General features: G+C 40.1%; 1 protein-coding gene across 4 annotated transcripts; it reads left to right on the top strand.

The window, feature by feature from the left end:
* The first annotated feature begins 1928 nt into the window (after nucleotides 1-1928).
* LOC146376204 (RILP-like protein 1) lies at nucleotides 1929-12909 on the top strand. Of its 4 annotated transcripts, none has more exons than XM_084946800.1 (8): nucleotides 1929-2386; nucleotides 5393-5543; nucleotides 7983-8101; nucleotides 8205-8480; nucleotides 8590-8781; nucleotides 10274-10416; nucleotides 10496-10600; nucleotides 10752-12909. In XM_084946800.1, the coding sequence occupies exons 1-8, from the start codon at nucleotides 2096-2098 to the stop codon at nucleotides 10840-10842; spliced, it is 1368 nt and encodes a 455-aa protein (XP_084802926.1). In that variant the 5' UTR covers nucleotides 1929-2095; the 3' UTR covers nucleotides 10843-12909. The 4 variants fall into 4 exon arrangements, with proteins under 4 accessions (XP_084802926.1, XP_084802923.1, XP_084802924.1 ...); XM_084946797.1 differs by having other exon boundaries at nucleotides 8175-8480; XM_084946798.1 differs by having other exon boundaries at nucleotides 7980-8101.
* The last annotated feature ends 85 nt before the right edge of the window (nucleotides 12910-12994 follow it).

Raw genomic sequence — 12994 nt, 5'->3', positions numbered from 1 at the left:
TGTGGCATTGTGTTCATTCCTCCTCTTCTCAGATTACGGATGATTTTAAGGAGATTTCATCAGTAACCTTTTCACATCTGATTGTTGATTATAACTATTTTTGTCACGCTGGTAATATTAACAACTGAAGTTTAAAACCAATAACAAAGATTAGACATGCTAGTAAATATTGGGGACCAGGAGCTTTCAGTCTTTCTTTACTGCAGTCATACAGATGAACACAGACCACACATGCAGCAGGCATTAGTTTATGGTTATAAATTGTGAGCTGAGGCAAATCTAGAGCGGCAAATGGCATATTACAAATACAGTTAGATCCATAATTTGTTGAACAAAGACAACTTTTGTAGTGTATTTAAATCAATCAGAATGACTGAACTCCAGACTTTCAGCTTTAATACAAGGTTTACTGATTTTTAGAGGCTCAAACAAATATGGATCATTTTTAATACTTGGATTAAAATCATTCGCAGTTGGTGACCGAAGTGTGGAACCCATACACGTCAACGTCATCAAATCCTGTGTTCCCTATGCTCTGCTAGGCCATAACTGCAGACGCCTTCAGTTACTGCTTGTGGGTCTCTCTTTGCCCTCAGTTTTGTTTGTAATAACTGAAAAGCTGGTCTATCAGGTGATTTCTTTCCCTTCACAAAAAATTTGGTTCCTTTATCAGTATGGATTGGGCCATGTCATATCTACTTGCATTGTCCAGTGCTGTCTGATCAGTTTTCAATATTTGGCTGAATCAGAGCGGAGTGTACACCTCTGTACCCTTAAGAATGCATCCTGCTGCTTCTATCAGCAGTCACATCGATAGCAACCACTAGTGACCCACTTCCACTGGCAGTCACACATGCCCATGCCATAACGTTGTGTGGGGAAAATCCCAGCAGGTTCTGAAATACTCAGACCAGCCTCTCTGCCACCAACAACCATGCCACGTTTAAAATCACTTAAACCACCTTTCTTCCTCATTCTGATGGTCAATTTAAACCTCAGGTCTACATGAGTAAAAATGAATTACTGCCCTGTCAGTGGCTATGTAATGGTTAATGGTTAAACAAACAGTACATTCAGCATGCCCGGCTTAATACTGAATAATGGACATTTGTAACGATGTCAATACGCATGAGCTTGAAACCACAAAGAAGAGGTTCAAAAGAATATTTCTAACTAGAACCGTTTTAATTGCAGCCTTTTGTGCATTTTATATATATGAATTTTGCTAAACTTACCAGGCAATTTACAATAATAATAATAATAATAATAATAAACGATTTCAAATTATTAATGACTAATTCAGACAATTAAAAAATAACACTGAACATTGAAACATATGAACCATGCATTGTTACCACAACATATATCAGTGACACTGGCGATATTTTAATAAATATTTTCATTTAACTTTTATTTGTTTTATGTATTTTGCTGTACTGCTTATTATTTCCTGCTTGTCGCTAAGGCGCCACGTACGGCTGGGATATTTTAGAGCCTACATTAGGAGCATAAAAGGTAACGAATTACTGGTATTTTGACATGCGCAGTTCGGCCTGGAGACAACGAGGATTGCTGCATTCACAGACAATTTTAAATATGAACAGCGTCTTGAAATCACACGTTGAACTGCTGGAACAGAGGAGTATGCGTTTCTCTCAGTTTTTTTACTTAGCGTGAGCTAAAAAAAAAAAAAAGCACTGATATTTGTTTAAACACCCAACGAACTGCTGTTTCATCATACACGACTCCAAGTATCGCCAAAATTATTTTACATCCAATAATCACCGGTCCTTTAAAAATGAAAGGGGGTAGTTACACGTTTTCCCTCGTATTTCGTCATGTCTCTGTTTTATATCTGATAACATGCAAAAATGTCACGTTTTACCGCGGATGTGGACATTTACGACTTTTCGCGGGTATGTGAACGCGGCATCCGAGGCGCAGGAGAAAGTTTTAACTGTCAACAAACTGCGTTCTCGCTCAGGTTCCTGTTTGCTTAGGTAAACTCGTCTATCTGCAAATTAGTCCTCTCGGAGAGTGAGAGGACATGAAAATATGTAAAAGTCCTGCGGTGTAGATAAAACTGAGCTCAGGCATGGAGAACCGGGCTGTGTCGGTGTTGGACAAATCCGCGGCGGTGCTCACGGTTGTGGATGTGTATGAGATAGCGGCGGTGCTAGGGCAGGAGTTTGAGCGGATGATAGACAAGTTTGGCTGCGACGCTCTCGTCGCATTGGTGCCCCGAGTGGTTCGGGTCCTGGAGCTACTGGAGGCGCTGGTGAGCCGCGGAGCCACTGGGCAGGAGGCCGAGGACCTGCGGAGGGAGCTTGACAGACTGCGGCAGGAGCGGAGCGACAGACACGAGCAGGAGAGGAAGCACCAGAAGGTCAGTGTCAACCTACCTGCAGACACCTGTTTCTACTTCCACCTGTGTGTGTACCTGTTTATGAGGCCTTGTGTCAGGTGAGCAAAAAGGATATCAGCACATTTCACATTTTATAATTAACTTTTAGTGTGGAAAAACAGAATAAAGTGGAGAAAATACAGCTAAAAATATTTGTGGATGCCTATTGAAGCTATCATTTGTGTATTTTCCTTCAGTCATAGGTTATTGTAGTTAACTAAAACTAGATGTGGAAAAATATTGTAATTTCTAAAATAAAAACTAGAAATACAAAAAAGGGGAAAACTAACTGGAACGATTTTGTGAACTTGGAAAACGAAACTAAAATAAGCATAGAGATTAAATATTATTACAGCTTGCCGGATGAGGCTTTGATTTAAGTGTCTGGACTGTGAGTCAGCTGCTTTTAAACACTTACATGTACTGATTTTTCCTAAATATAGTCTCTGGCACATGCTCTGCACACAATAAAATTTAAAAAGACCAAAACAAATACTGAAACTAATAAAAACTAAACTAAAGCTAAATATTTTCAAACAATACCAACTAAACTGATACAAGAAAATCATCTCTGGAAACTAATGAAAAAAGAAAACTATAATAACTATATTCAGGTAGTGGCATTTAATGAGTTGCTTTGAGCACTGTTTGTATTATTTAACATTAGATTGCTGCAGTAGGATGACCATTTCACATCCATTACATAACTGCTTTATAGCACACTGTCTAATGAATCAAACAACCTCCTATCATGTATAATGACAAGACCGGACCTTTAAGACACATGTTGTATATGCTTGAGTATTTTAAGTACAGATTTTGGGAGCAATAAACCAGATGTGCTGCTGGCCTTATCCAGCACAATATTTCATTTATTTTAGCTGTGGATTAGAGCCATTAGCTGCACAGTTTACACAAATAACTCTCAGATTTACAAGAAATCAGCCCATCTGAGATAATAATTTGTTTTCATGAAAGAAGCGGTGGCAGAGACGCAATTTTTTTTATAAGGTTGAGAAAATTACTTACATTTTCAGTGACAAGAAAATTAATTTTGTTGCCTTCAGTGTTGCTGCAGGCCAAAGAGGTTTTGTTTTTGTTCTCTCACTTCTGTCATTTCCTGATGCAGGTGTAACCAGTACTGAAATACATAATCATTTTTTTAAGCAACTCTCCAATGATCAAAAAGCAAATCTGGAAGCACTGCTGAAATGGAGTCCTACGATGCAACCATCAGAGAGTGTGTGTGTGTGTGTGTGTGTGTGTAAAACCTGAGTTTTTAAAATGATGAATTCATTTTTTAAGGAGAAAAAAGTTTTCCAAACTTACCTGGCCCTGTGTGTTAAAGTAAAAACTCTCTCCCCCACCCTGTAATTAACTATCATTAACCACATTTTTTTGTGGTTACTGATAGTTAAAGCTGAGTTCTGTTTCCAGCCACACCCAGGACTGATTACTGTTAGACCTGTTGAATCAGGAAATCACAGTCTGTCTGACAAAGTGAAGAAGCAACACGTCATGCCACGATTCAACGAAACAGCTGCGAAAGAAAGTTACTGACGTCTATCGTTCTGTAAAGTGCTACAAATCCATTTCTAAGGCTTTGGGACTCCAGTAAAACACAATGAGAGCCATTATACAGATAATAGAGAAGACTTGGAACAGTGCTGAACCTTTGCAGAAGTGACCAGCCTGCCAAAATGACTCCAAGAGTGCGTCAACGACTCATCCAGGAGGTCACAAAAGAACTCAGAACAACATCTACAGAACTCCAGGTCTCACTTACCTCAGTTAAGATCAGAGTTCATGATTCCAGTAAGAAAGAGACTTGGCAAAAATGGCATCCATGGGAGAGCTCTAAGGCGAAAACCACTCCTGTGCATAAAGAAAACAAAGCCTTGACTCACATTTCCAAAAAATAAATAAATATATATATAAAATTCTGTGGATTGACGAGACAAAAGCTGAACCTTTTGAAAGGTTTGCGTCCCATTACATCCTATGTTAAACTTACACAGCATTTTAATCAGAAATGGTGGTGGTAGTGTGATGGTCTGGGGCTGCTTTGATGCTTCAGGACGACTTGCCTTAATTAATGGATCCATGAATTCTGCTCTCTACCAGAAAATCGCGATGAAGATGTTATCTTCATGTAATGTTAAAACTGCTCGATCTAAAACATGGAAAAATAGTACACACACATCTGACCCTGTAACCTTGTTTTATGGTCACGTGGCCGCTAGAGTCTATTTTTGCGCCACGGACCAGTTTGTGCCCAATAATATTTTCATGGACCGGCCTTTAAGGTGTCGCGGATAAATACAACAAAATAAAACTAGTACCGGTACCGAAAAAAATAAGATTTATTCATAACACACGTGAAAAGATCCAGGAAAACCGAGTTAACGAAAAAAACGATAACAAAATAACGCTAAAAACCGATAAAAACCCTGAAAACCATACATTTCACACCCGAGTCTCACTCTCGCGGCCCGGTACCAAATGACTCACGGACCGGTACCAGTCCGTGGCCTGGGGGTTGGGGACCGCTGGTCTATCCCCTCTTTGAACAAGTGGCGTGAAACAGCATGGACAGGTGGCCAGTGCCTCTCAGAGCTAACACAAGCACACACTCTAATTTTCACACTGTTTTTTCTCAGCTTCTAGCACTGGATGCACAAAAGCTGAGTTTTCTTGTAATTAGTTACCAGTTCTTGGTAATTTCTGTTCAGTCTCAGGATATTTACGGTGAATCAGGACTAAAAAGCTTTTTCTTATTTCTACATTTAGATGCAAATTAGACTTTCTTTTGATTCACTGCTTGTGTGGAGCACAGAGTGTGATAGGTTTGATCCATCCTCATAAAGTAAGGGATGATCTCTTTTGATAAAAGAAAAAAAATCTAATATGCCCCTTGCTTCCTTTTTTCCATATATAGTATTAATGGGTCCAGTACTCTATTTGAAGTTTCCTCATTTTTGTGCTCAGGAGTTGGAGTTGCTGGAGGATGTGTGGAGAGGAGAAGTCCAGGACCTGCTTTCTCAAATCACTCAGCTTCAGGGGGAGAACAAGAGGCTGCTGGTGAGCCTCTCACTTAAAGAGACACCGGTCACAGAGGAAGACCTGCAGAAACATGAAGGTGAGTTGATTACCAAAAAGCTCTCGGCCAGGGTTTAATACACAAACCTTGAATAAGAAAACAGTTGGTGTGTTACATCTTAGTGGAAAACTCAAGGGATGTATGCTCGTAGTCATGGTCAAGATGGCCTGCTATAGTTCAAATCAAGCATCAAAATAGAGAAGAAAAGTGATCTAAGTGACTCTGAACATGGCATGGTTGTCGCTGCTAGATGGATTGTGTCAGTATTTCACAAACTGCTGATCTGCTGTGATTTTTTTCTTCAGGCAACCATTTCTAGGGTTTACAGAGAATTGTTCAAACAGAGAAAATATACAGTGAGCGGGGGGTGAAAATGTTTTGTTGATAACAGAGGTCGGAAGCAAAAAACCACACTGCTTCAGGCTGTGAGAAAGGCAGCAGTAATTCAAATAACCACGAGTTACAACAAAGGTGTGCAGAAGACCATCTCTGAATGCACAACACGAGGAACCTGAAGCAGAAGACCACACTGGGTGCCACTCCTGTCAGCTAAGATTAGAAAACTGCTTCACAGGCTCCTCAAAACTGGACAACAGAAGATTAGAAAAACGTTTCCTGCTTCCTTAAACCCCACAGTCTACCCGAGTGCTCTTGCTGACCGTATCCATCTCTTTATGGACAGGTCTTAAAACTCAGATCATCTCAACCAGGTTTCTTGAAGGTGACAGTGAGATCACTGTACTCAAAGGACCTCTACAGTCACCCCATCTCAGTCAAACAGAGCACCTTTGGATGTGGTGGAATTGGAGAGTCACATCATTGATGTGCAGCTGACAAATTTGCAGCAACTGTGTGATGCTGTCATGTCAATATGATCAATTCAATTCAATTTTATTTATACAGCGCCAAATCACAACAACAGTTGCTTCAAGGCGCTTGATATTGTAAGGTAAACCCTACAATAATGCATACAGAGAAAAACCCAACAATCATATGACCCCTGTGAGCAAACACTTTGGCGACAGTGGGAATGGAAACCTCCCTTTTAACAGGAAGAAACCGCCGGCAGAACCAGCTCCAGGGAGGGGCGGCCATCTGCCGCAACCAGTTGGGGTGAGACAAGGAAGACAGGATAAAAGACATGCTGTGGAAGAGAGACAGAGATTAATAACAAGTATGATTCAGTGCAGTGAGGTCTATTACAACAAAAATCTGTGAGTGGTTAGCATTGTTCCTTACAACAAGAAGATCCTGGGTTCGAATCCAGCATCTGACCTTTTCCTCCCTGTGTCTTTGTTGGTTCTTTCTGGGTACTCTGGTTTCCTCCCACAATCCATAGACATGCAGTTAGTGGGCTTATGTTAAATAATGATTCCACATTGTCCATAGGTGTGAATGTGAGTGCGAATGGTTGTCGGTCTCTATGTCTTAGTCCTGCGACAGGCTGGCAACGTGTCCAGGGTGTATCCCGCCTCTCGCCCTATGGTAGCTAGGATAGGCTCCAGCCCCGAAACCCCCCTTGTGACCCTGATTTGGATAAGTGGAAGAAATGTACAAAAAACTAACATCCAACATGAGAAAATCCACTGTGCAAACTGGTTGAAACTAAACTGAACTGAAAATAAAAACTCAAATGTTATTACAAAAAAAATGCAAGACTGTAATAATTCTGCTCTGACTCTTAATTAGATCAGTCTTGGCTGAAAATCTGAAATGTGTTTCATACTCATAACAGTCTGCTGTATGTTACACACAGCCACCCTGTGCATGAGGCTGTGCAGAGAGAAAGCCGGGAGCTTGTGAAGAAGTCTATTTTTGAATCCGACTAAAATATTGCTCTGTGTGGAAGTGCTTTTATACTTACTGTCAGGGCTGCAGCACATGCACTGGTTATAAGCACACAAACAACAGGATATTACATGACGTGACTCCTCTGGCCACTGACACCTTATCTGTCTCAAACATATACATCCATGGTGCTTTATTTTCTTGAATCTCAAAGCCTAAAAATAACCAGGCTTTGAACATTTGTGAAAGTTTCTATGTTTTGGGAAAATAACCTATCATATTTTACTTTAAATTGAAAAGTTAAATATTTTTATAAATCTTTTGGACTCTTTTATTTTGTGTATTAATACACCAAATGAAGAAGGTGTACACCATGGAAATTGTGTCATTTGATATTTTTAGGCGTTTGCTGTTTAAAACAAATGACTGTGACCCTGGTGTTTAACTGGAGGATTTACAGTACACAGTGCATCCGTGACATACTGAAAAATATTCCTGTGGATTCGTAACTCTTTAAATGTGATTGTAGTTCTGTTCAGTTTCATGCTGGTAAAAGGTTTTAGTGCAAAATCTGCCCATGTGCAGAATTTCACTCTGTTTTGATTTTTTAAAAACCTATTTTACTGTGCTTATTTGAATGCTTATGTAACCCTTCTGTGAGCATGAATTTATTTATTTGGATTACAGCAGGAATGTCAGAGAAAGAAAAACAAGTGATGAAGAAACTTCAAGACTTGGTGGATAAACAGAGAGACGACATCCGGGCTAAAGATCATGAGCTGACGCTAAAAAATGAGGATATCGAGGCGGTGAGGATTCATAATACCTGCATCTAAGAATATATGTACTATAAAACAAAAAACAACAACTTTGTTTTACTAGAATTCATGGAGCAAATTCTCTGAACTTCAGCTCCAGCTGCAGCAGCATCGGCTGATAAGGATGAACCAGGAGCTTCTTCACAGGATAGGACTGATGGAGGCTCAGGGCAAGACCCTGATTCAGCAGAGGGCTGAGCTGGAAGCTGCAGCCCAGGCACAACACCAGGAAGCGGGGGCTCTGCGGCTGGAGGTCACCAGGCTGAAAAAGGAGCTGCAGGAGCTGGAGCGAGAGATAGAAGTCGCTGAGATAGAAGAATTGCCTCTGTCAAATTCTGAGATTTCTTCACCTGCATCCCCACTGATGACTGTAAGAAAAAATACCTGATATTTAGCAGATGTTCAAACTATTTGTGGGTAGGTTTTTTGTTTTGTTTTTTGTTTTTTGCCTAAGTGGCTTTTATGTGTCACAAATCTAGTCTGCAGCAGCAGCTCACCTTTCTAGCTCCTTCAAACCAAATTCAGTGTGGGTGGAGTGTGGGGGAGATCCAGACTTTCTGAAAAACTGTTTCGAGTGCGACAAGAGTCTTTCCTTTCTCCGAAAGTCAGCAAACAGAGAGGATAACAAGGAAGACGGAGATGAAGAGGAGAACTCAACAACATTGTTGCTGGTAATGTCCACGTACACTTTACTATTTAGCCAGTGCTGCTGTGTTGTGTTATAGCAGAGCTGCTATAAGACTGTTTACACTAAATAGTCATTATCACCTTGTCATAGTGAGGCACAGCAGTCAGCTGGTACCATCTTTAATCCCACTACTCACAGATGTATCTGGTTTAATCTAATTTAACTTCAGGTCAGTGGTTCTCAAACTGTGGGGTGGGCCCATTGCTGGGGCACAGAGCCACTGCAGGTGGGACATGAAGGACCAGGGTTAAGTCATAGGGTGAAACTAGGAGACCAGATTTTTGGGACTCCAGTGAACCACAGATCCATGGAACCATGATCTGTTCCCTCTATACGTGCTGGCCTCCAGCTCACACTGAAGTGGTTCGAAGCTGAGTGTGAGGCAGCGAGAGAGAGAGCAGTGGGTCAGGGATGAGATGCTGCCCCTAGTGGTGGAGTTAAAGTATCTCGGGGTCTTGTTCATGAGTGAGGGGAGAGTGGAGATCGTCAGACAGATTGGTGCTTCGAGTGTGTTTGGGTGAAAAGATCACAAAGCTGTCGATTTGATCTACGTCCCCACCCTCACCTGTGGTCACACAGCTTTGGGTAGTGATCAAAAGAATGAGATGGTGGATATAAGCAGTGGAAATGAGCTTCCTCAGAAGGGTGGCTGGCCTTTCTCAAAGGAAGCCAGCTGAGGTGGTTCAGTATCCAACTGGGATCGATTGTGGGCGAGGTGTTCCAGGCATGTCCTACTGGGAGGAGGCCTCGAGGTAGACCCAGGACAGGCTGGAGAGATTACTTCCCTCAACTGGCTTGGAAATACCTTGGTATCCCCTGGATGAACTGGAGGAGATGACTGGGAAGAGGGAGGTCTGGACTTCCCTGCATAGGCAGATGTCTTCACAACCCGACCCCAGATAAGCAGCCGCTATTGATGGATCTGTAGTTTGTTGATGCTACCGTGGGATAATGAGGTGTGCGTAGCCATGCCAGGATACTGGTATTGCCACAGTTTTCAGGGCGGAGCAAGGTAAAAATAGTTTGTCCATACTTTATTACTAGCTACGCCTCATTGGTGCTGAAAATGATCAAGCACTGGATGTTTAAATATGCCTGAAGTGATGCACAGCTGGGAGAAGATTGTTTCACCGTTTAGCTAATCTGCCATAACACATTGACACTCACTGGACTGATGTTATTGTTAATGCTCATATCACAATGCCAGAGACATTAGACAGGTCAGCGTAGGCAGATTCAGACGAACTTTGTCATGTAGTGTTTCCTTAAGGCGATGAACATATGTCAGACATGACCTTTTTTGTTAAATGCACAAGAACGGCGACTCGTGGTTAAAACTTTGTATGCTCCTTTTTCTGTTGTACATTGCTGGAGAAAACCAGTTTCACTTCAACAGCATAACCAACCTCTTTCATTTTATAGTATCTGTTTTTAAGCTGTGCAGTAGAAAGAATGAATATTTGTTTTGAATGCAGAATGGATCGACCGATGAAGAGCCAGAGGAGGACTTGGACAAGCCTCGCTTCACCCTGCAGGAGCTGCGGGACGTCCTGCAGGAGAAGAATGAACTCAAAGCTCAGGTGTTCCTGCTGCAGGAGGAGCTGGCATACTATAAAAGGTACGACTTCCTTCACAGGCATAAAATTTGACTCGGCGCGGATACAAAAGCTGACATTGACCTCCTCCTTATCCTTCAGTGATGAGCTGAACACTGAGGAGAACACCAGCTCCATTGTCTCCTCTCCGTCTCCTCCTCCAAGCTTACCTGTGGCTGATCAACGTGAATCAGGAATAAGACGCTTGTGAGCAATGAGTTTGTTTGTGATGGTTTTCTTACTCCTGTTATTTTAAATATCAGTACTCTGCTCCTGTGTAGGATAACATGACTCAGTAATACTGATCTCACATAGTCTTTACATATGATGTGTTTTCTCTCTTTTCCTGTCTGGACAGGATCTTCACAGCTATTATGCCAATGGTGGCTGCCGGTTTGATCACAGACGATCCAACGTTGTTGCCAATCAGAAGACTTTCCTTCGTATGACTTTTTTTTTTTTTTTTAAACCACACCATCTCAGCACGAGTTTTCTGACCGACACACCTGGGTTTAATGGCTCCGATCCTTAATTATTAAAAACTAAACCCATCTTGTGTTTTTACATTTAAAAATGTGGCGATTTAAGGAATTGATGTTTATTTTTATGATACTTCTTGTTTTTATTTTTGCTACTTTGAGCTTTACATAAACTTCAGCAGTTAAAATGTGAGGCAAATGGCCATACCTGGACCTTCTCAGGTGTTTTTATGACCTGTCACAGTCATATTTTATGTCTTTGGAAAGTCACCACCTGTAAGTGCTTTGCTTTATGCAGATATACTGAGGGAGACTTTTGATGCTGCACATGTCAGACGCTTTATATTAGCATTTAAGCTTCTTATTGCATGGCTCCAAATACATATACACATATACAGAGTATTTGTTGAGCCTATAAACTGAATGTCTTGTTTGGTTCATGTTGAGATGCATCTGATGGCAAAGTAAGCACATGATCATGAAAGTTGAAGTGCCTTTATTCTATGAGCTCATCATGAAGAGAGTGCGCTTCTGCTAATCACTACAGCCTGGCACCAAACATCGTGGTGTACACTGGCAAGTCTTAATCTCCAGGAGAAGTATATTCCATCACTAATGAATACTCTATAAATACTATCATAACTACTGGTATGTGCCGGGATGCACAGGGAAAATAATGTTTGTTTGAAATAAAGTAATAAAGTTTTATTTTTAAACTTTTTAATTTTTTTGGTGTCACTATGAAGCACAGTCGATATTTTGCTCTTTTTTAAAAAATATCTTTATTAATTTTGCAAAATTAGCAAGCAGAAAGAAAACAAAACTGAAAAAGGAATAACTAGGGAAAAGAGCTCCTGTTGTTATGCATAGAATACCATTTGACCATTAAAAACATATCCAGACACATTAATGCTGAATTAATGATTCACAGAGCAGTGGAAGTGCATTTTATGGGTATTACAAACCCTCATTTGTGGACAAAAACATAAACAATCACACAGTATTATGACCCTTTTTTGGTATGCAAACATAACAGTCAATTAAAATATATTTTATTAAATGTAAAAATAGCAAAAAATAAAAATAATCATGAACTATTTTGCTTCTTTTATGTAACTATGTATAATTATTATAACTGTTGTTAGTAGCACTGTCCTTACTTCTGTATCATAAAAATACTAAAAGGGCCATTCGCTCTCAAATCAACCAAGCCTTCTGCTCAGCCATCTTTAATTTGCATAAACATTTCATGGTCCAAAATTTGAACATTTGTAATGACAGCTGAGATATTTTAGCTTCATATATCAGATAATTAATATAGCAGACCTTCTTTTCCACACATTGAAATCTGAACTTATGTCTGGACATAATTATTTCAACAACTATTAAAGTTAAAAACCTGAAAATTTTACTGGTTTTTCTTCTCATAAAAACGAGTCAGAATTAGCCATACATCAAAATTTTTCAATTTACTTGGTAGTTAAAATTTAAATTAAAAAAAGGTCAGTAATCCTGCAAAGTCCCGTAATTGAGCACACATAAATAAAACTTCAAATTGCTAAAGATTTCTGAAAGACATACAGTTGAATTACACAATACCATGATATTTTTATTCAATGTATATGCTAGATTAAGCTACCCCACAAAAAGTACACCAAGACCGGAGATGTACAGTTTCTGAATTCCTGAAACAACTATTTTCCTAGATATGACCCACTGGAGCACAGATGTGGGTTAAATTTTATCCGGAACAGCCTTAATGTACAAAAACTTGTACTGAACAACAGTATAAAATGTAAGAAAATATTTTTTGTTTATTTTGTGTCATTTTCGGAAAAGTCATCAAATTTCACTCTAAAAGATGACATTTAGGATATTTTTCTCCCAAACCTTTTGTTTTACTGTAGTTACTCAGCTAACCAGGGCCACTAAAACAAAACACATAAAATCACGTGTTTTCTCACCTGATTTGATTGAGAGAAGTTCAGAGAGACTATATGAAGAGTGATCTCTCACTCACAAACTGCATTATTTTCCTTACAAACCGACGATCTATGATCTGGCGGATGGCCAGAGCCGAGTGAGCGCTCTTGACTTGTACACGATCTTTGTACTCACCTGT

The sequence above is a fragment of the Perissodus microlepis genome, chromosome 12 (assembly GCF_051167445.1).
Source record: "Perissodus microlepis isolate ML-2025 ecotype Zambia chromosome 12, ASM5116744v1, whole genome shotgun sequence".
Classification (NCBI taxonomy): Eukaryota; Metazoa; Chordata; class Actinopteri; order Cichliformes; family Cichlidae; genus Perissodus; species Perissodus microlepis.
This window is presented reverse-complemented; position numbering and strand designations above follow the sequence as displayed.